The sequence below is a fragment of the Metopolophium dirhodum genome, chromosome 7 (assembly GCF_019925205.1).
Source record: "Metopolophium dirhodum isolate CAU chromosome 7, ASM1992520v1, whole genome shotgun sequence".
In the NCBI taxonomy this organism is placed as follows: Eukaryota; Metazoa; Arthropoda; class Insecta; order Hemiptera; family Aphididae; genus Metopolophium; species Metopolophium dirhodum.
In genome coordinates this window covers 2,495,300-2,518,073 of record NC_083566.1, presented here as the reverse complement: position 1 = coordinate 2,518,073, position 22,774 = coordinate 2,495,300, and the positions used below count along the sequence as shown (strand labels likewise).

The window sequence follows — 22,774 nt, the reverse complement described above, 5'->3', positions numbered from 1 at the left end:
TTTTCTATGGTGCTATACAGTCTACGCTTAAAAGTGAAACGAATTGATATTTTAATACCACGAAAGATAATACCTACATGTTAATTATAATTATTAATTAATAATATAATACCTACATAGAAACTTGACGTGAACCGACAGAATTTTTAATATTTTCTTCAAATATTCTATTTGTGTGGAACTATAAAATATAAATTAAAATATAATATAATATTAATATACTTATAGTCTTAAAGTTTATTTTTCTCTATATTATAACTTTTTTTTTTTTTCATTTATTATATAAATGAAATGTTTCAACATATTGCATGTTTTTAAAAGTTTGTTATTTAAATTAATACAATTTAGAATTTAGAATTATATTATAACTAAATTATAGTATTTTTGAATTATTTACTCATATCGATTGAGCACTTATTAAAAATATCTAATCAATAATTAACAGTTGTATACAATTTAATTCACAACTTAGAACAAGGCCGTTACTTATAAATTTGCTAGTCTGTAGGGGAAGCAAAAAATTCCACCAATTATACAAACAAAAAAATGTATTTGTCCAAAAAGATAATTTTTATGATACAACTAATTAAGGTATTTATTGATGAATATATTTTGTAATATTATGTTTTAGGACTCACGTCCGTTTATATAAAATAAATAAACGATAAATAAATAAAGTGTAAAACGTTAAAAAACATTTAAATTTTCATCCTATTTATTGTGACTTCGGAAATGCTTTAATTATAATATCATAATTGGTTGTGGAAATTTATCATAATTATTCCACAAATAATTTTGATGAACGTCTGAAGTTAAAATGTTGATAAAATTGGATACTCACGCGGAAAGTACGTTACTTTCTCATCAAACGATTTTCTTATAAGCTATAGATAAGTATATTATATAAGCCATGATTATAAAAAATATAGAAATATATAATAATTCTTTATGATTGTGATTTAAGCATTGTTATAGGTTATAGGTTATAGTGTTATAGGTTATCTACATGTAGAGACTTTGCTGGATTTTAATCATTGCCAATAACAATAGAATATTCTTAAATCATCAATGATTTTAATACGATTCCATAGTTTTAAGTGATTTTTAAATTGGGCGTCACTTATATTGATAGTAACCACACAGAGATCATGCAAGGGAACTTCTTTGTAAGAACCGTGAGGTTGGTATACCTTTAATGTGATAATGTCATACGGGATACCGATGATAACCATAACCTCAAAATACAGTTCGCAGTCTGATGTTGTTTACTTTTATTCGCTGTAAGTACGACATTTCGACGTACGTCCACTTTTCCCGTAGATCCATCCTATAAGGCTACAAATCTGTAAGTATATTTGTGAGATTTCATCCGAATTTATCAATTCGATCCTCTCATAATTGTCTTTTATATGATTTCATTAAGAATCGATAAAGGGTTTCTATTTGGTCGAAATTATATATTAATCATATTTGTATACGTCTTGTCTCGTAAGATCAGTTAAAATTGAGATTGATTTTTGTCTGATTATCTTAGATTAACCATGTCGATCAAGCCGAAGTATCGCCCAACAATTATCAAAAAACGTACCAAGAAATTCATCAGACATCAAAGTGATCGTTATGACAAACTCAAGGTAAGTTTATTTGAACCGATATTTAGTTTTCAATGGTATCATTTGTATTCATTATTTTTTTAAAATTTTTTTTTGTAGCCCAACTGGCGTAAACCAAAGGGTATTGACAACAGAGTCCGAAGAAGATTTAAGGGACAATATTTGATGCCCAATGTTGGTTATGGTAGTGACAAGAGAACCAGACACATGTTGCCTTCCAAATTCCGTAAAGTCCTTGTACACAACGTAAGAGTAAGTATACCTAGGATCTTTGAACATAGCTTATATGGATTCTTATGAAATATTCAAATTTTAGGAATTGGAAATGTTGATGATGCAGAACAGGAAATACTGTGGAGAGATTGCTCATGGTGTTTCATCCAAAAATCGTAAAACCATTGTTTCTAGAGCCCAAGAGTTATCTATCAGATTGACCAATGGAAATGCACGTATTCGTACACAAGAGGGTTAAGTTTTGTAATAATTAATTATTAATAAAATAAAAAATTCTTAAAATCCATTTCTTTTTTTTTTTAAATATAATAAGTGTATTTTATACATATATTATTCACTTACTCTTGATTAAAATTAACAAAATAATATTTATTTAAAAATACACATTTCAAAGGTAACAAAATTGTAAAATAAATGCCACATAGTATTTCTTAAAATATATACAATTTTTTTAATTGATGCTATTTTGGTTACAAAATATTATTCATTCTGAAGGCAATCTTGACACATTTTTGATGTCATTTCCATTAGTGGCTCCAATTCTTTATTTATGACTAGTTCAAACTCTGTTATGAAATAATAGAAATGCTTGTAACATGTATTTACGTGTGGTTCCTGTAAAATAAAATGCAAGTACAATTACATAGTAACATTCTCTAAGATATAAACAATTTATAGATATGCTGTTATTAGAAATCATCACAAACACACATCAAAAGTAAATTTAAATAGTAAATGAACCAAAACATATTTATATGAAAATTAATGAAAGAAACTGAAATATCTTTGCTGATAAACTAAATTTTAATGTAGCATGGGAGTGTCGCTATAATCAGTCATTCTGGCTTCATTACACTATTGTTCATTTAAATTGTGAAAGGGTTTGTATTAGGTTTATTGAAGATGTGATGATTAATTTTTATAAATATTACACATTGGCTGTGAATGAAATTAAATAACTACATCATTCTCAAGTTAGAAAAAACAGATAAAATAAAGATAAAAACGTGTGCTAAATAATAAAGTGTCAACACCTCATACATTCGCTTTTAAATGATACAAACAGAACATCTACAATAGTTATGAAATAATGATAAGAAAAATTAGTAACTAATATGCTGTAGCATTTATTAATGATGGCATATGAGAATATGAATAAGAATAAATATTTTAATGGTTTAACTTTTTTAGTAATCTATATAATATTTATGAATTAATTAATTTTAATTAATAAAAGAAATACTTAAAACAGTTGAATTAAGATATATCAGTACTGTACAACAATGTATCAAAACAGATGCAAATTATATCACCCTTGAGTTGCTATTTAACCAGTGGCAGTCGCTTGACCAACTGTTTTGGGTGGTAGGTGGTATTGTCGTGGACCATGGTTTACTAAGTAGTACTAGGTACTAACAATTTTGGGAACAGGCCGCCATATGACAATTACTAACTTATAATATGTTATCAATTTTAACGTAAAATATATATTCTCTAATACTTTAAATAAGATAGTATAGAATAGTGCTAAAATGAAATGCTTTAAGCAATACCATGATTGCATTATACTTTATATACAACACAATGCCGATACTGATAAATAATAATATTATTAAAATCCGTCAGCAGTCTGGTTCCATTGTCAGATAAATTATTTAAAGATACATTTTAATTGGTTTTAGATTTAATAATTACTTAGATAGATAAACTTACAGAAAATAATTTGGAAGTTATGAAACATTTAGCTTTTGCTTTCTATTTAAATAATCAATGAAATTTATTGTTGGTGAAGTGAATCTAGTTGGTGCATTCAAGAGGTCAACATTTAAAGTATCTGATAGTTTTAAAATGTGTAGGGGAAAAAAAGTGGGTGTTAAATTTGAATTCAATCAGGCGCGGATAAGCTCAACAACAAAATAACTAAAAACATCATTCTTCATTTAAATATTTAATTACATCCAAATATAAAATTAAAAAAGCACTAAAAAAATCTGTGTGTACAATTTTTTTAGATTTTTTTTTTGTAACAATATGAACTACTTCTAAAATACCTGATTTTAAATTTTCAGACCTTAGCTTTAATAACTGATCTTTTCTAAATTTGTTGCTACAAACTAATTAGACAAATTTGATTAAATTTTAAATTTAAATGCTTTTAAAATATATTGAGCATATTATGTATCTTAAACAATTTTTAACTCTTATGAGCTTATGAAGAATTTTGTATTACATTTTAGATTCTGAGCCAAGCGATGAATGTATAGATTTTATAATGATGTGTTTTTTTTTATTTTAGTGTGTCATCACCTTTTAGGACACTAAAAATGCTTGGATTTTCTTCAACAGTAACTTTTCTGAAAGGAAAGTGAATCTAGTTAGTACTTTGGGGGTCAAAACATTTCCCAGTAGTTTTCAAAAACAAAAGAAAAATTAAGGAAAAACGGGAATTTTTACGCAACATTTTGTTGTATAGGCTGACTGACCTTTTTCGCTCAGAATCGTTTTTCTTATACAATGATATTATATCATTGGATTCAAATTTAACACCATCCATTACAGTGACCCACTTGTAACCTACTATACATCAGAGCGACATCCACATACCTGCCTTTTTAAATGTTGATTTAAAAATTTAATTGAACTGACATTTAAAGAAAAAAACCAAAATTTTTGAAATAACCGAATAGCACTTAACAAGTCAAAATATTTTGAAAATGATTCGGTGAAAAAACTACAAATACTCATAAAAAATTAGTTTGAGACTTTCCGCTAAACTTTATTTTGTTTAAAGGTAGAAAATCTTTAGAAGAATCTTGAATTAAAATTTTCAAATTTTAGGTAAAAATAAAAAAATTTTATGAATTTCTGCAAGTTTTCATGATTTTGACAAATTTTGTCTAAATTCTTGCTTCAGACGCTCATAAAAAATTCACTTTCCCATCAAAAAAGATTTTGAAGTTGAAAATCTAATCATCATTTCGACTACTTATTATGTATTTGTGTACATACACAAAAAAATACAAATGGGTGTAAATCAACACATTCAACGCTCCACTGAGAATCCATAAAACTGTAAATAATTGAAACTGTAAATATGTGGTATATTTACCGAATGTTTATATCAGAAATTTGCAATGAAATTCAAAATGATTTGACACATTTGAGCTATTATTATAGGCATTAGAATTTTTTCTATTGGCTTCTTTTTAAATTATTGTATAGAAAAAAATGTTTTGTTCTATAAAAAACTTGAAACATTTAATACAAGGTTCCCCGTATTAAATACCTAAGTTACTAGTGTAATTGAAAAATGTGAAAAAAATTCACAATAGTTTTTTGGGTAAATAACTTAAAAACGCTCAACTTTAAATACTTGACAATTTCACCAAATGCCTATTTATATTAGGTTGTTCCATACATGGTATGATTTTTACAAATATTTTGATTCTATTTGAAGTATTTATAAACATTTTTATTTTCAATTTTTTTTATATTTTTTCTATAAATATTGATTACATTGTGAGCTAAATATTTTATTTTATCATTGTACCAAGATATAATAATACTTACTGCGCCTATAGATATAATTCGATCAAAATGGTGTATATAAACATGGACAAATACTCTAAATAATCGAGTTAGTATTTTTTTGCAAAGTGGCATAAAAGTCTTAGGAAATGGTACATCTATTAACAAATAAAACAGTTTCAATAACGTTAAATGTTCTATTAAGACCTGTATAAGACCTCAATTAAACATACCTGTAGATACTGGGAACAGGTTTTCATTATTAATTTGTGTTTCAATCCAATCCATGAGTAGCGAAACATACTGAGGTGCTGGTAGCGGTGTTGGTTTTTTATATCTTTCTTTATCAGCCCATAAATACTCAAACTTTGGCCCACCGCTCATAGTTGGACATGATGTATCGTTACAGTAGTCACAGACTGTGCCGTATATCAAATTTATACGATTGAAGAAATCAACCACTGAAAGTGAAAATGAAGTTATGTACTAGTGTTGGGACTTAGTACATAGAGACAATATTTAAACAAAACAGCATTTATTTTCAAAAACAATTAAGATTTTCACGTCCATAATGGGAAAGTTGAGTTCTTGTTTCCTATTTTACTATGTGTGGACCCAGCGTTACAATTGGTTATAACATCAAAGTTATTACCTATGAGGTTATGTATTCAGATTTTAACACTAGTGCTCAAGTAAGTTAGTTTTTTATTCATGTCAAATAACGGATTAAGAAGAATATTTAATTTAACTAAGTAAAATGTTAAATTCTAAACAACAGTAAATAAAAATATTACAAACACGACCACACTAAGTAGTCTGTGCTCTAAAGCTTGTGAGGGGTTACAAAATGAATGACAATTATTTTGAAGATATTTCAGGAACATTCAGGCTATTTAATTACTGTAAAATATGTGCCTACGAGCATATTGTATATATAAGTATGTTAAAAACTTGTATAGATGTTTAAAAAATAGAATAAATAATAAATTCAGTTTTAAGAGGATTTGTATAGTGGGTATTAAATATTGATAAATAATGGCAAATGCTGTTATGATTTTCTAATTGTAACTACAAGTTTAAAATTTAATAATTATACCGTGAACAGCAATCCAATCATATAAGTCTTCTCCCGGTGGCAATTGTACTGCGCTCCTTAAATTTATTCCAGAGTTTAATGAAGCTTGTGCATGTTTGTATAACGAATAACGAAGAGTGCCTGGTGAAAATTTTTTCTTTGGCCTAAAAGTCTGAAAATTTATTTTTAATGGATAATTTAACACTGTGTACACTAGTTAAATATACATAAAATACAATATTTTGGCACTTACTTTTCCTTTTTGAAAAAAATCAATAAAACCACCAAAAGACATGATGAGTTTATTAAATACTTTGTCGATAAATACTGTTCCGAAAAATTAAAACTAAAATTAAATTATAATTAATACTTAATAGTATACGATAAATAATAATTAACTTAAATTTAAGTGGTTTTAAGATTTTTTATCTGCCCATTTTAATTTTTTATACAACGATAGAATCATAGAGTAATTACTCTATGTATTGTATTGAATGATAATATGATATACAAAAAAAGTGCATTGTGATAACATTATCAACTGTAATTTTCTGATATGCGATAATCACGATAATTGATAGCACTATCACTATTGTTGTATGCTATCACAGAATAAATGATTCTGTAAAATTAAAATTAAATAACCAAAATTTTAATAGTTGTTGAAAAGTTGAAATTATATTGCAATAAATCATAAAATATCATAATCATTTGATTTTTTTTTTGTAAGTATTGTATAGCGCGGAACGGGGTAACACAATTGCGGAAATGTTTTGGGCAAGGTGATTTATAAATCCACCTTGGTCTTGCGCATGAGCAGTGGTTTTGCGCATGCTCAATGTTGACATCGGGGTCGAATGGGCCGATCAAATCGGCTTCAAGATTTTAAATTATAACTATTACTGTATTAGATAAGACCAGGAAGTAGGAAATAGGAATATTATGTAAAATATATTATCACAAATTGTATGGAAATAATATAATGTAAAAATGCTACTATGATGGAAATATCAAATTTTAGAAAAATAAATAAAGATCGTTTAGCTACGTTTTTGGAACATTTGGAAAATAAAAACTTAGATAAAGACGAGATATTTGGAAAATGTTTAGTAAGTCACCATTTGAAAACACTTCCAATAGTTAATTTGGTATTAATCAAACTATGTTAGAAGCACAATAGATGAATTTCATCTATTCTGTGTTAGAATTCTGTGTCATTCAACCAAATAAATATTGACATCAGATATACTTTGTTAAATATCAAACTTTAGTTTATAATAACATTTTGTTTTTGATTCTAGATGATTTTGAAAACATTATTGTACACTTCATCAAACTTTATCCCCAACAGTACCCTCAGCACACAGTCCAACATTCAAGAACTTTTGTATTCCATTAATTTCGATGCAATAGATGATGACCACATGATCAAATTGAAATCAGTACTCGATCAAGGAGCGGACTTAGATATATATGCTAGATACATAGAATCCATCTTAAATAAAAACAACAAGTCATTGAATTCAATTTTAATGACTGTTTGGACTCAATTAGGATCAAATGTATTGCAATTGCCAATAATTATTCACGAAAAAGCCATTGAAGTGAATCCTTTAATTTTTGAAAAAACTATTCTGTCTGCAATATCAATGTGGGAAATAAATAACTTGATCGATGTATGCTCTAAATCACCATTGGTGTTCCAAACATGCTCAAGTATATTCAACGAATTGCTTATTAAGTTAAACTTTACCAATAAATTTATGGAGTTCTTGAACTATTTTGTAAATACTGTCAGCGCACGTTGCAAAAACAATGATATCGATATTGTCAACATCTATCCTAACAAATGTAGAAGTATATTAACCTTGAGGGACATTAAGAACAAAAATTCAACTTTGGTTACCGAACATTATCTAAATGTTGAAGTAAAAAAATTAGCTTTAGCTTACCCCAAAGAATCTATTTGTCTTTTAAGTCATTTTCCAGATTTATTCATACCATACTGAAGAATCTTGCACCATTAGTAAATACGCTATAGATGTTTTTTTTATTCATCTCAATTCAATTGACTGTTAAAAACAGCTCAACAAAACGACAATAATAATTGGTAATTTATAATATCTACCTACCTACATTTACCAAATACCAATGCAGAAATGCATAGGTACTATTGTATCTATACAAAATACAATATAATTACCTCCATGGCTATATAGTATACTTATATGATATTATATAGATAAATATATTATAATACCAATATGTAATATAAAAATATATATTTTTTATATTATATACCTACGAAAATAGTTATTATAATTGAGTTTGTTTTGATAATGTATTTACACTATAAACTAATGTTATTAATTTATTATATTTTGTATTAATATTTGAAAAAAATCAAATTCTAGTTAAAATGTAAATTTATTTTCACTTTTTAAGTTACTAACTATTTGATTTTCTAACGAACATAATATTATACAAAAACCAACTAATTTGATTTATCACTGTAATTACTTATATTTTTTTTTAGTGATAATGAAGTATCATTTGTTTGATTTATTTATTAATTTATATTTTTTTTGAATAATCTAAATTTAAATTTATTAGCAGAAAATAAATGGACATTTTTTCAACTATTTTGTCTGCCGTGTAATTTTTGTTTATACTCTGAGATATCTCGGCTGGTGTTTATACTGTTTAGTACTTATAAATTATATATTATTAATAATAATTAAGCTTTTAACTATATTTGTTTTGCAAAATGTACTGATTTTTAAACAACTAGTATATTATTTTATGTTCAACATCAATAACCCCACATAATATAAACTAAATAATAATATTATGTTAGGTAATTTAAAATAATGATTCGGCTTAGTTTGAATTGTGTCAATTTGACACTGAACTTTTTTTTTTTTTTTATTGGTTGTTCATAGATTAGGTATATTAATATCTCTGACAGCATTTGATAAGTGTTCAAGTTTCTTATTTGTTCATTCATAGTTTGTGTTCGGGCTCAAATGTAAACCCACCTTAAGATTCCAAAGATCGGTAGTATTTAAAATAAAAATTGACTAATTATTTTATTGTTCAATTTTATTGTTGCTTTAAAGTAACTATTGTTATTGTATTAGGTATTAAGAAGGCACTACACCCACATGCCTTCTCCGTCTTACAAATGCCAGAATATAGAAAATTGTACGCTCAGCAGATCACGCTTGGCTCTGTTAGTTAAAAAACTAGAGTGAATTGACGTCATATAAATTTTAGAAGTAAGAATATTATCTAGTGAACCTTAGGTTTTTTTTTATATTTAAATTTTAAAGCAAGTTATGATTATTTTAAAATTATAAATTGTTTCTGAATTTTAAAATATTTAACAAAAAAAAATGTATTGAAAATTTCTAAGATCACTTATTAACTGTGTCCAAATGTTACCAAATATATTATAGTTATACACTTTAATTTTGAATCATACAATAATAATTATAATAATTTTATACAATTTAGACTATACGTTTAACAATATATTCACATATATAATATATTAATTAAATACTAATATTATATTATATTGTCTAAATTATACTAAATAGATTATATATTTTAAAATACACACAAATATACAATGGCGGTGAGGGATGAACAGTGTCCGGGGGAATCGGTGTGTTGATATTATAAAGTATAAACAGTAGCCAGCGGAGTCGATACAAAATCATACTCATAATAACTATGGAGTTTATTATAATAATATAATCACATTATAGGAGGTCCTGGAGGCTGGAGGCAGAGGCGTACTGAGGGGTGTTCGGCCCAGTGGGAAATCACGGTCACCGGCCCAAATAGAGGTGTCCTGAAGGGTGATTAGCCCCCAAAAAAATAAACACCCCCCCCCCCCCCCCAAAAAAAAAAATCTTAAATAAATATAATTAATTGTTATAAGGTACCTATAAATAGCATGTACAATTTAATTTAATTAGGTCAAATACGTACTCTGGTGTGTGTTATGTTACATACTGATACTATGGGTCTAGTTTCAACATTAAAAAACATGATAATCAACAATTAGACTCAAAAGAATTTTTTTCATATAATATAATTCATAGATAGAGATAGGTGGCAAAGTTTAGTAATGTCAGCAAAATTTCTTAGAGAGTAGTCATGCCAGAGAATGAAGAAGAAGAATCATAATCCATACAAATTAATGCATTATTATTTATTATAGTTAAGAAAATACTTAAATTATATAAAACAAAACTGAAATGACAATTTTATATTGAAAACATTTTAGTCATTACTGTAAAACTAGCTTTTAAATATTCAATGATATTTGAAATTTCAATTTCATTGAGTAATTGTTTTTAAACACTCATAATTAAGAGTGCTTCTAAATTATCTTGACTTATATTGGCTCTGAGTCTTGTTTTAACAAGCTTAAGTTTGCTGAATATCCTTTCGCAGTTGACTTCGGTGACTGACAAAGTAAGAAAAAACTCATATGAAGCACATAGTTGAGTATAAGCCAAGACATGCATGTTTAAATTGTATACAAGTTTGTATACACATTGTAAACAATTGTTACATATAAATGTCATGTCATAATAAGTTATGACATGATTGGGCAGCAATTTGTAATTTGATTTTTTTTTTTTTCACGTTCTTTGGCAGCTCCTCCTTTTTGTTTTTTAGAATTCATATTTATAAATTAAAATGCACAGTATCAATATGACAATATGTAATAAAACATTAATAAACGACAAACTGAACGGGTGCACTGTACTAAAAATGATGCTCTTATGGCTAAATTATTAGTTTGAATATGGGCAATATGTGCTTATAGTTAGAATTGTTTACAGATTAGCAGTCGGCAATTGCGCACGTTCGTAAAAACAATATTGTTATTTTTGGATCAAATAACTCACTCACATTAATATGAATTTACATAGCTACATAGTCGACCACCCAGCCTATGTATTTCAATGAAAATACGAAATTATCCTTATTATTTATTAAAAGCTATAAATAGCAATTCCGGGCTGAATTAAATTTATATTGCTTATATTTATATTATTGTTTATTTGTGTCTAGTGACATTGATTTTATAATATACTAATAATATAGTATATTATAAAACCAATGCTAGTGATAACCACATTTATAAAGATTTTAATATCATTATAATTTATTGTATAAGATATGCCTAAATAGATTTATTTTGATAATTATTATTATATTTTGTTTTGTTTTAGTATAAAGTATATAAATTTATACATGATTCAGGCCGGCGGCCTTAGAAAGCCTGCGGCCCAGTAGGACTATTCCCACTGTCCCACCTGGCCAGTCCGCCTCTGGCTGGAGGTAATACAATTGCGCCTATACATGATCGTAATCGTATTTATTCTAATATATAGATACTGTGGTACACTGCAGTGATAAATTAATTTGAATAATTTGATTGATTGAATATTATAAAACATTACGGCTACCAGACCATGTATTTGTACATTTTATAGTTTAAAGTGTTTTATAATTAATGTTATACACTAATACTTTATACTTGTACAGTTGTACAGTTATACTCTATGGCTAATAAGGATTATAAGATAGGTATATAAGTATACAAGTATAACCCTACCCTGCACCGGGCCTGACCTCACGCATTTGTATTACATTTGGGCTTTGTGTTACAAAAATGTATACCTAGGTCTCGCCTGACAAAAAAATTCCCTCTGGCCTAGCTCTACCTGAAGGCCTGCAGCAGGCCAGCTCTGTAACTGCAGCTTATATTAAATATAAATTTTATAAAATATTATAAATGGTATAATTATAATAATATAATATATTAATATCTAGTTTAAAGTTGTATACTTACTATTTTTTATAGTTACTTACCTACCAACTGCCTATACTCATAGCTCATACTTTATCCCAGTGTTTCTCAACCTGGGAGTCGCTAACTTATTATTAAGGGTCGTGTATGAATATGAAATATGAATTAAAATTTAACGTTTAATACATATTTTTAATTAAAAATAATTATAACATTTTATGTATTTTATGTCGTGTACAATGTACAGTACTTTTATTATTGATTATTAATAAAAATCTATATTCTACTCGAGTATATAAAAAGAAATATATGTTGGGGAGGTCACTCAATAATTTAAATTCAAAAAGGAGGTCGCTACAGTAAAAAGGTTGAGAAACAATGCAGTCTATCCCATCGTTTCTCAACCTTTTTAGTCACATCGCGACCCCCCCCCTCCCCCTTCCATCTATATTGGGTACAAATTTGAACAATAGAAATACCCTGTCGGTCGTTGGGAATTTCCATTAGCGGTGGAGTACCCGTTTTATTTATGAGATATCTACATTTAATCAACTGCTAATTAGTTATTATTGTTATAATAATTAATATTATTTTTGTGTGTTATGAAACGATTAATTTATGGATGACAGTCGCGCGTCGCTCGTGTTAAACTCGTGTGATATTGCGTTATTAGTTGTAAAATCAGTTGTATTTTCAAAAAGAAGTGCGTCTTTTTAGTTTTGTGTGGGTAATTGCCAATTGGAATTAATAATTATGGATAAATATATGACAAAACGTAATGCGCCGATGAACCAGCGGAAAAAAAGTCCAGGCCATACAACATATTTGAAGTACCTATGGGTTTATTTAACTGGATAATAAGCATTCAATGTGTTGTTTGCTTTCAAGTTCTATCTCAAGAATGCACGAAACCTTCAAAGTTAATTTGACATCTGGAAACAAATCGCCCACTTTTAGTGAAAAAAACCAATTGATTTCTTTGAGCGTAAATCACTTTTTTTTTAATTAACAAACTTGTATTCTTAAATCAAGTCAGAATAACACCGCAACCACAAGCATTCTATAGCATACTGTATAGCATTTAGGGTAGCTGTAGGGGATCGAAGCCCCCACACGATTGCCGAGAACGTCATTATATACCTGCCGCTATTGATATGGTCAATATTATATGATAGGTCCGGAAGAAGCAAAATAATTAAAAACATTTCCAATTTCAAGTTTTATTATTTTTGACCCGCGCGACCCCCAGTCAAGGTGATCGCGACCCCCCCCCCCCCCCCCCCCCCCCGCCCCACTCAATGGTTCAGAAACGCTGCTCTGTCCAGAACAAGAACGCCTTAGATTAACGTGGCAAAACCGGTTGTTCCGGTGCGTTCGTATTCTGTATAGAGTATTATTAGTATTATTATTATATAGTACATAATATAATATAAAACAGGTCCAAATCCCATGCGATAATATTATATTGGACAAGCAATTAGCCACACAAACAGCAACAATAAATTGCCTTCGACTATCTACTTTTTGTTTAGGTGATACAATTTTCCTCGAGCGTTTTAAACAATAATATAATGCGTTGTACACTTCAACACTTGTACAGTTGTACAAGTACCTACCTATCATAAAGCCAAAATATAAACAAAAAAAAAATAATAATTCGATAAGGACATGTTTACATTTACCTAAATGAATATTATGACCTCAATCCAGTTTAACCTAAGAATGATTAATACCTACTGAGTATAGTAGCTGATACAGTGATATTGCGGTTCGTACTATGGACTGCGTATGTTACATTCAAATAACGCCATAACCAGTCATAGTATAATAAATTGTTGATGTGCGTAGAGTTCATCGTACATACATAAGACAGTGGGTTCAATAATCAAGAGTTTACCTATATTATATTTTGTTTTCGATAAAATTAGTGTCGTGTTAAAATATATTAATTATTTGCACGCAGATAATAAGTTGATGATTATATTTACCGTTGAGTTATGGATTTTGAAAAATTAATACTAGGGATAGATATAGGAACAAGTTCAGTAAAAGTGTCACTTTTAGACAGCTGCACTTCAAAATCTGTTTACGCGAAATCGGTCCCGACCATAGCAAAAGTTAATCCTAGTCATCAAAAAGGTGACGAGCAAGATGTTGTCAAAATTTTGAAAGCAATGAAACAATGCTTAAAATCACCAGGAAAAATGATGGAAAAGGTAAGTATTTAAATGAAAAATTGAACCATATATTAAAAAGAGTGATCCGTTTGAATGTCTACACTCATTTTTTTCAAAGTCTTAACTTTTTTGAAAATATCTTTTTTACATAATTTTATAATATATTTTCTAAATATGATTAGAAAATAATTTAGAGGATAATAATAATTTATGAACTATTCATTAAAAAAAAATATTTTAATTTCAATTATTTACGTAATTGTCTGTGTAAATTATTGGAACTAGAAAGGAACGAACAATTTTGTTATTTTTCCTTGAAAAAAGAACTCGTTCGTTTCCTCGTTCTTTTTTTATAAAAAGGAATTCGTTCATCGTGCCGTTCTTTAAAAAGGAATTCGTTCCTTTTGAAACTCGTTCCTTCCAAACACTGGAGAACAGTGGTACATGGGTAGGTTTTAGCCTGTAGATACCCCGTGAAATGTTGTTCACTTCTCCATTGAACTAAATTTTAAATACTTACCATCGTTATAAGTCACATAATATAATTAATTAACTACTTCTCCGAAATTTTATTTTAGATTCTGAGCGGAGCGATGAATGTATTGATTTCAGTTTTTTTTTATTTTTTTATTTTTGTGTCTGGTTTGGGGCAGTAAAACTGCTTCGATTTCCTTCAAATGATGAGAAAGTACGATGGGAAAGTGAATCTAGTTGGTGCATTTGTGAGGTCAAATTTTAAAATTCTTGATAGTTTTCAAAAGCGCCGGGAAAATAACATAAAACTGGAATTTTTACGCAAAATTGGTTTTTGACAAAATCAAATTTGGAATTTAGTCTAACTCTAAAACAAATGAACAACGTATATACATGACATTTTCACTGGATGTTCATATTTGCATTTTCTATACACGATCAAATTTTCAAAATATTTTGATTTGTTTTGAACTGTATAGGAACATTTTCAGTTTCAATTTTATTAGTCTTTCTTTCTATGTATGTCAATAAAACTTTATTTGTTGGGTAAAAAAGCTTGAAAAATTAATACAAGGCTCCTACTATATTGTTACAATGACATTTGAAAAATATTAAAATCCTTAGTCACCGTTTTTTTTTATAAGCATTTAAAGTTCAAATCTTGACAAAACAAGGAAAAATCAAAAAATTGAGCAAATTTTTTTGAGTTGAGAATTCATAAAAATTTTTCTTTTTAAAACTAAGATTTGAAAATGTAATACAAGGTTATTCATAAGTTTGTCAACCTTTATCCAAAAAAAAAAAATGTCTAAAAGTATGAATTTTAAGTTTGAATTTTGACAAAATTTAATAAAAATTTTGTAGTTATAATTTGCTAGTTTTCGTGTTTCTTTCAAAATTATGATTTAAGGACGTCGGAGCCGGTGCGTATTTTTAGTACGAAAACATGACCCGCAGGAAAAACTCTCACGCCCTGTAGAATAGTCGGATTTCGTTAATTTTTATTTTTATTTAAAAGAAGAGAACATTTTACAAGTCGGATCAGAGCCCGATTTTAAAATGTATAATAATTATATTATAATTATTGTTCCTTTTCAAAAGTATTTTACTATCAGTATTTAAAGTAAAATGAAATTCGGTCTTTATTGATATGCCTTGAAAAATGTTCTCTTCTTTTAAATAAAAAATAAATTAACAAAATCTGACTATTTTACAGGGCGTGATAGTTTTTCCAGTGATGTAATTTTCTTTGATATAATACACCGTAAATAGGTATCGAGCTGTAGATTTGTGGAAAAGTATTATAACGGTAGTAACTAAAAATATAATTTTCAAATTTTATAGAATTTCGTAAAATTGAAAAAACCGGCACCAACACCCTTATTAGACGCTCATAAAAAATTGTTGTGGATTTACGCTCAATTTTTTTTAATTTCCACAAACATTAACTTATGACTTATGACTAATGTTGTATTACATTTTCAAGTTTATTGACAGATTGAAAAATTTTCTATCGAAAAGAGTTTAAAAAAAACTAATAAAACTCTAATATACTATAGGTACTCTATAATACTTTTTATGCCTATAAATATAGCTCAAAGATTCGCAATATTTCGAAAATCTTGTTAATCTTATTTCATCTATATTCAATTATTTTTTTTAGTTACCAAAAAATCAAAATCAATTTTTTTGTTTGTTTTTCTAGACTCTATTTTGAAAACAATTGAGAACATTTTACTTTCGACCTCCCAAAGTACCACCTAGATTAAATTCCCTATGAGAAAATAGAACCATTTTTACGGTTTTTAAAGGTGATGAGGGGTGATGACACAAAAAAAACACATAAAAAAATCAATATGTTCATCGATTTGTTCAGAATCTAAAATTTCACAAACAATCTGATCCTTATAATAAGGTAAAAGCAATTGGTATTTGTGGTCAAATGCATGGAATAGTTTTCTGGGATGAAAAATTCGTACACAACTTTTGGGATACTGAGTTTACAAGCAAAACAGATAAATTTGTATCTAATTTATATACATGGCAAGATGCACGTACAGATTTCCAATTTTTGGCCAAACTGCCAAAACCTCATTCTCATTTAAAGGCATACTCAGGTTATGGATGTAATACCATATTTTGGTTAAAAGAAAATCAGTTAGTATTATAGGTGTAACAAATTATTGAATACTTAAAAATAAAATACAAATGTTTTTATATATAATTTTTAGACCAGAAATATTGAGTAGTTTTAATCAATGCGGTACAATTCAAGATTTAATTGTATCAATACTTTGCAATCAAGGAAAATCAGTCATGTCTACTCACAATGCGGCAAGTTGGGGATATTTTAATGTAACTGACTGTTCCTGGAATATAGATATTCTAACAGAAGCAAATTTTCCAGTTCATCTGTTACCACCCGTCGTACAACCTGGAATAAATGTAGGGACATTATATGAAACAATTTATCATATACCAAAAGGCGTGGTAGTTGGTAAATGATAAACATTTTTAAAATGAAATAACTTGTATTTAATTGATTTATCTACCATTAAGGTGTTGCTCTTGGTGATTTGCAATGTTCAGTAATAGCCACATTAACAACAATGACAGATGCTGTAATTAACATTTCAACCTCTGCCCAAGTTGCATTCATAGCCAAAGAAATTGAGATACAATGTGGTAAAATGATTAGACAATTAATATTTATATACTTGTAATAATTCTTATTAGTTTGTTATACAATTTTTTGTTGTTGAATTAGATGGTGTTGAATATTTTCCGTATTTTGAGAATCACTTCTTGGCAGTAGCAGCTTCATTGAATGGTGGAAATGTCTTAGACTCTTTTGTTAGATCTGTGTTTAGCTGGGTATCTGCTCTTGGATTGACTATAACTGAAGGTAATTAATAATACTAACACATGTTTTATGTTTAAGTATCAATCTCAATACCATTCTATTAGTCAAACCCACATCATAATATTACAATAATTATATCATTAACTTTTAACCGTTTTTATTAATACATAAATTATTGTTTATTTACTAAATAATAGAATATTTTATTGACATGTCATAAACAATTATGTAACAATTTTATTTCAGATGAATTATGGAATCGATTGTTACATTTATCAACTGAAGAAAATTTGACACCTCTTATAGTAAACCCTTTAATTTTTGGAGAAAGGCACAATCCAACAACGTTTGGATCATTAATAAATGTTACAAATAATAACCTCACATTATCAGAATTGTTTTCAGGTTTTTGCAAAGGAATCATTAATAATTTACTCAAGTAGGTTTATTAAATTATCTCAAGACAATGCAATGATATACAACTATAACACTTGAGTTAATTTTATTTTAGAATGATGCCAAGAGAAATGTTATTGAAAGCTGGAATTCAAAGAATCATAGGTTCAGGATCAGTCATAACCAAAAATCATATAATAAAAAAAGAAATAGAAACTTGTTATAATCTTCCACTGAGTGTAACAATGTCAGAAGATTCTGCTTTTGGTGCAGCTTTAGCATTATTGAAGAATAATCCTTCCTTATTCAATTAGTAAACATACTTCATATATGTGTTATTCATAAAATATAAAAGAACGTAAAAGAAATGTTTGGTATATTTATAGATGTACAACATGGAATCATCGACTAAAAAATGTATTTCACTACAATATTGCAATCATCATAACTACTATATTATAATTTATAAATGAAATGTAAATAAATAATAATAATAATAATAATAATAAAAAAAAAATGATTTTTATCAATATTAAGTACAGTAAATAAATATTTAGTATTAACATTAAAAATAAACATATTTTTAGTACCTATTTGAATTGTTGCATAAAAATAATTAATGGTCACAATAACTAATGAACATTTACAAATTAAGTTCTTTAAAAATTATTAGTTATATCTTTTGGATTATTCACAGGTCAAAAGCTGAAACATAAAATAAACCTAATATATAAATAAAATACATTAAAATTAAATGTACAAATTAATAATGATAAATATATACATACATGTAAAGAGCATACAAAGTTAAATAAAATACAGTTTATACATATTGTATAGTTCTGAATTTTGAATTTCTAGACAATATTTGTTAAATTATTATTATTTTTAGTTATATTTGAAAATACCGTCTCGATATTGTTTTTATCCAAATAACTTCAATGGCAAGAGATACAACAATTTACGAAGAACTAGTATTTCATTAGGCGTATGTTGGATGAATATAGCTAATTGGATTATGATTATTTGAATTACCACAAAACAGAAAGGAAACTTAATTTTTCTTATTTATTTTAGCACTATTAAGATTGAACATTTGCATGTATAATTTGATATATTGTATCATTTTAACATGGTATATACAAATTAGTGGTATAATGAAAATGATTTGATTGATCAGATGCATCAGCAATATTGAACATTTGTATGTACAGAACTAATCAGAATATATTGCCCACTAAATTTACTTGATTTAAAAAAAAGTAAACCAAAGCATATAATTTCCAAAAATAGTTAATTTAAAAAATAAACAGAAAAACCTGGATTGTAATTACGATAAACCTACTTAATTATCTAAAGTTGAAATTAAATTACAAAATATTAATATAAAATCAATGGTAACAATATCTGCTTTAAATAATATAAAATAATATATGTATATTACCTTAAGAACTACTATTCAAGTGCATTAATTGTTCTTGTAAAACAAATGACATTGTACATGGTGTCAAAACTCCCCTATTTAACATTTCTTCCCGGGTTTTGCCTTTAGTCTTAGGAGTTTTCAAAAAACTGCAATCTTTATTTAAATTATTGAAAATTCCAAAAGCACCAGTCATTCTAGTATAATTTTTTTCCTTCACTGTTTCTGTTGTAACGATTGAAGTTTGTGATTCAACACTGTCATTGTTTCCATCTTGAATTTTTTTTATCAATTTATCATAGTTTTCATTAACTTTATTTTCCATAATGCCAAAATGTTTTTCAATTTCTAGTTCAATTTCTTTGAACCGGGTCTTCATTAAATCACAACATTGTGATTTAGTTTGGCGAATATCGTCAATTTCTTTTTTTTTCAGTTCTTCAATATCTTCAACTAATAAAGACAGATTTGATATTTGAGTTTGACGAATATCATCAATATCTTTGTTTTTCAATCCTTCAATTTCTTCTTCAACTAATAGGGGCATATTTGATGTTTGATTTTGACAAATCTCATCATTTTTTTTGTTTTTTGTTACTTCAGTTACTAAAGGTAGATTTGATGTTTGAGTTTGACTATGTGATTTACATATGTCTGGCTTCGGAGTAATACTTAGATCTAATAAACTTGGAGTTGTGAATTTATTAAAATTATTTTCATTGACAGGACACAAATTTACATCAGGTGTTGAGACATTAAATATGTCAGCGTTTTGTTGGACTGATTCTAAGTGGCGGTTTAATAAATACTTAGAGGCAGATGATAATGCATTGTTGAACTGTACTTTTTCATATTTAGTACAAGGTGAGTCAATTAGTGTGTTGAAAAGTTCTTTTGATTGCAATACAGGTTCACAAGGCTTTTGGCGGGATTTTCCCTTTGATGATTCAAGAAGTTTTATTCTACTAGGTGGAGATAATGGAATTTTATTATGGTTATTAAACATATCCATGTATGTAGATTTTGGTATTTCAAAAGTATTTTCTGTATAAAGTTTATCATGACTTTTTGATTTTGATGAAGAAAACTGAAAATTGTTAATCTGAAAATAAATTGAAATACATTGATTATGGCTACTTTTATACGGTATGTAAATATTAGTATATACCTCATGTAATGGCTTTAATGTACGTTTCATAACAAATGTATCGTCATCAAACAAAGCTTTTTTTGGTCCAACTGACACTTTTTCTTCTAAAAGTTACAAATAAAGAGTTTAATTATTTAAAATAATATAGGTACCTAAACTATGTAGTGATTATGGTAATTAAGAACTAAACTCGACATGTATCAATACCTAAATAAATTTAATTTTAAAAATAAATAAATCAAATCTTTTCTAAAATAATAGGTTGGTATCCATATTTTGTTTCCCATATTCATTATTTTTTAAATTTTAAACTATTAATTATCTTTAAGAGTATCATAAAAAAGATAAATATCCAAATAAATATTGAACGCTACTCAAAATCTCTTAAGACGTAAATCAAGTATTATGTCATTATTATAGCTGAAAGTGAAGCCATCAGCAAAGTAATTATTTAGGTAATAATTAATTAGATAGCAGAGTAATTTTCAGAGAGAGCAATTTGTATCATAGTATTATCTAACAACGTTGAATTATGATATTTATTAACTATAATGATTTATCGAAATAAGATACCTGGGGATGCATTATAATTTGTTAACCTAATTAAAATGAGGATGCCCGGTATTTATATAATTTTACATAGCCACATACTTTACGACAGAACAATTAATTTATAAATAGTGTGCCGAGATAGGTATGTTATTCAATATTATATGTTTGTACATAAAATATATTATATTGTATGTTTAATATGGAACAACTGGTGTTTTACCGTGAACGAAAATTTGATTACCAATTACCTAAATAGTCAGAATTTCAATGAAAATACATAACAACTACTTACTAAAAGGAATAAAATGGATCTTACGCAATCAATATGATACCCGACAGGTAATTAAGGTTCATATAATAATTTATATAATAATTATATATAGTATGAGTTGTGAGTACTAATTTTGTTTGAAATAAAAAGATGCAAAATAATATTATAATATAGATACTTGATACATACCATTATCGTATTCGGGAGTAAGTTTAACAAGATTTTGAACCACACTGCGACGGCCGACGCGCCTTTCTTTATTCATTTTAAAAATGCTAAGCTATTAATGTACACACGCAAATTAGAAAACAGAAAGATTTCGAAGAATCCAACAGTACTATGTCGTTTGTAGTATTACAAATTTAATATTTAACAGGAAGTAACAACGTTGAAGTATTCAAACAACGACAGCTAAATTGGTAAAACAGTGAAAATTAAAAGTAAATTACGTTAGAACAGTGGTCACTGTTGCCATGTACCATGATGCACTTATTCCAACGTAATATTTGTTAATTTGTTATTAACGAATTATAATATCATAATATTATTGATGTTTGGCTTAAAATTTGAATTGGAAATTCAGAACGTTCGAACGTCGTGGAAAAAATAACCGATATTTTAACGTCTGATATCAGCTGTCGCCGCTCGCCGGTGAAGATTCGGAGGAATTTACGCGGCACATGGAAAAGACGGTGTCGTCGGCAATCCCCACCGAATTTTAATTTCTTGTACGTCCAACACGACGATACCGGACGACTACTTTTCGTTTCACGAAACAGGACGGACGGTTCTCGTGTAAATCCGTTCAGACATTACGGTTGAAAACATCTAGGATATATATTTTAATCACGATTGGTTTTTACAGGTGTTGAAATTATAATAGTTTCCGCGCGATTGCGCGTCACGTCTTTACGTTGCTTGAAATCGATAAAAAAAAAAAATTTTAAAAAGCGGGCAAGTGGATGTTGCTCTGCTGTGTGGGTACCAGTTGGTTATAAGTTGCAATACGAAAAACGACTCTGAGCGCAGACGGTTTTCCGGCCGTTATTAGTTATTCAAATTCAAAAATATAAGATTATATAATAAAAATATTATTTTTTTTTATTTTAACGTCAACATAGATATACGATGATTAAAAATACTCGTATTAAAAATCCTAGTAAATATAAATTATTCAACATG

At 27.7% G+C, this 22,774-nt stretch overlaps 5 protein-coding genes across 8 annotated transcripts; 3 read left to right on the top strand and 2 right to left on the bottom strand.

Moving 5' to 3' along the window:
• Positions 1-1,186: 1,186 nt before the first annotated feature.
• Positions 1,187-2,133, top strand: LOC132948555 (large ribosomal subunit protein eL32). The gene is made up of 4 exons (XM_061019070.1): positions 1,187-1,345; positions 1,535-1,634; positions 1,713-1,865; positions 1,930-2,133. The coding sequence occupies exons 2-4, from the start codon at positions 1,542-1,544 to the stop codon at positions 2,083-2,085; spliced, it is 402 nt and encodes a 133-aa protein (XP_060875053.1). The 5' UTR covers positions 1,187-1,345; positions 1,535-1,541; the 3' UTR covers positions 2,086-2,133.
• Positions 2,112-6,950, bottom strand: LOC132948554 (MOB kinase activator-like 3). Of its 2 annotated transcripts, none has more exons than XM_061019068.1 (5): positions 6,704-6,949; positions 6,472-6,622; positions 5,609-5,836; positions 5,418-5,533; positions 2,112-2,462 (listed from the first exon to the last, which is right to left on the bottom strand). In XM_061019068.1, exons 1-5 carry the CDS (start codon positions 6,743-6,745, stop codon positions 2,328-2,330), a joined length of 672 nt encoding a protein of 223 aa, XP_060875051.1. In that variant the 5' UTR covers positions 6,746-6,949; the 3' UTR covers positions 2,112-2,327. The 2 variants fall into 2 exon arrangements, with proteins under 2 accessions (XP_060875051.1, XP_060875052.1); XM_061019069.1 differs by lacking the exon at positions 2,112-2,462 and adding an exon at positions 4,156-4,917 and having other exon boundaries at positions 6,704-6,950.
• Positions 6,951-7,374: 424 nt separating this feature from the next.
• LOC132948553 (uncharacterized) lies at positions 7,375-9,833 on the top strand. Its single transcript, XM_061019066.1, has 2 exons — positions 7,375-7,559; positions 7,752-9,833. The coding sequence occupies exons 1-2, from the start codon at positions 7,449-7,451 to the stop codon at positions 8,457-8,459; spliced, it is 819 nt and encodes a 272-aa protein (XP_060875049.1). The 5' UTR covers positions 7,375-7,448; the 3' UTR covers positions 8,460-9,833.
• Positions 9,834-13,732: 3,899 nt separating this feature from the next.
• LOC132949673 (sedoheptulokinase-like) lies at positions 13,733-18,799 on the top strand. Of its 3 annotated transcripts, XM_061020665.1 has the most exons (8): positions 13,733-14,502; positions 16,853-17,094; positions 17,169-17,434; positions 17,497-17,622; positions 17,705-17,842; positions 18,047-18,239; positions 18,312-18,509; positions 18,583-18,799. In XM_061020665.1, coding segments are annotated over exons 1-8 (1,383 nt in total). In that variant the 5' UTR covers positions 13,733-14,283; the 3' UTR covers positions 18,584-18,799. The 3 variants fall into 3 exon arrangements, with proteins under 3 accessions (XP_060876648.1, XP_060876647.1, XP_060876649.1); XM_061020664.1 differs by having other exon boundaries at positions 13,735-14,502; positions 18,312-18,799; XM_061020666.1 differs by having other exon boundaries at positions 14,386-14,502; positions 16,643-17,094; positions 18,312-18,798.
• Positions 18,719-22,333, bottom strand: LOC132949675 (uncharacterized). The gene is made up of 4 exons (XM_061020667.1): positions 21,782-22,333; positions 20,788-20,873; positions 19,641-20,721; positions 18,719-18,901 (listed from the first exon to the last, which is right to left on the bottom strand). Exons 1-3 carry the CDS (start codon positions 21,855-21,857, stop codon positions 19,642-19,644), a joined length of 1,242 nt encoding a protein of 413 aa, XP_060876650.1. The 5' UTR covers positions 21,858-22,333; the 3' UTR covers positions 18,719-18,901; position 19,641.
• Between the last annotated feature and the right edge of the window lie 441 nt (positions 22,334-22,774).

Excerpts from the sequence above, each read along its gene's own strand:
- LOC132948553 (XM_061019066.1), top strand. The coding sequence starts at position 7,449 with ATGATGGAAATATCAAATTTTAGAAAAATAAATAAAGATCGTTTAGCT. Across the intron at positions 7,560-7,751 it reads AGATATTTGGAAAATGTTTA|ATGATTTTGAAAACATTATT; the intron begins GTAAGTCACCAT and ends TTTTGATTCTAG.
- LOC132948555 (XM_061019070.1), top strand. The coding sequence starts at position 1,542 with ATGTCGATCAAGCCGAAGTATCGCCCAACAATTATCAAAAAACGTACC. Across the intron at positions 1,635-1,712 it reads ATCGTTATGACAAACTCAAG|CCCAACTGGCGTAAACCAAA; the intron begins GTAAGTTTATTT and ends TTTTTTTTGTAG. Across the intron at positions 1,866-1,929 it reads TCCTTGTACACAACGTAAGA|GAATTGGAAATGTTGATGAT; the intron begins GTAAGTATACCT and ends TTCAAATTTTAG.
- LOC132949675 (XM_061020667.1), bottom strand. The coding sequence starts at position 21,857 with ATGAATAAAGAAAGGCGCGTCGGCCGTCGCAGTGTGGTTCAAAATCTT. Across the intron at positions 20,874-21,781 it reads TACTCCCGAATACGATAATG|AAGAAAAAGTGTCAGTTGGA; the intron begins GTATGTATCAAG and ends TGTAACTTTTAG. Across the intron at positions 20,722-20,787 it reads CATTAAAGCCATTACATGAG|ATTAACAATTTTCAGTTTTC; the intron begins GTATATACTAAT and ends ATTTATTTTCAG.
- LOC132948554 (XM_061019068.1), bottom strand. The coding sequence starts at position 6,745 with ATGTCTTTTGGTGGTTTTATTGATTTTTTTCAAAAAGGAAAA. Across the intron at positions 6,623-6,703 it reads ATTTTTTTCAAAAAGGAAAA|ACTTTTAGGCCAAAGAAAAA; the intron begins GTAAGTGCCAAA and ends ATAAATTTTCAG. Across the intron at positions 5,837-6,471 it reads TGATTGGATTGCTGTTCACG|TGGTTGATTTCTTCAATCGT; the intron begins GTATAATTATTA and ends TTTCACTTTCAG.
- LOC132949673 (XM_061020665.1), top strand. The coding sequence starts at position 14,284 with ATGGATTTTGAAAAATTAATACTAGGGATAGATATAGGAACAAGTTCA. Across the intron at positions 17,623-17,704 it reads AGAAATTGAGATACAATGTG|ATGGTGTTGAATATTTTCCG; the intron begins GTAAAATGATTA and ends TTGTTGAATTAG. Across the intron at positions 17,843-18,046 it reads TGGATTGACTATAACTGAAG|ATGAATTATGGAATCGATTG; the intron begins GTAATTAATAAT and ends ATTTTATTTCAG.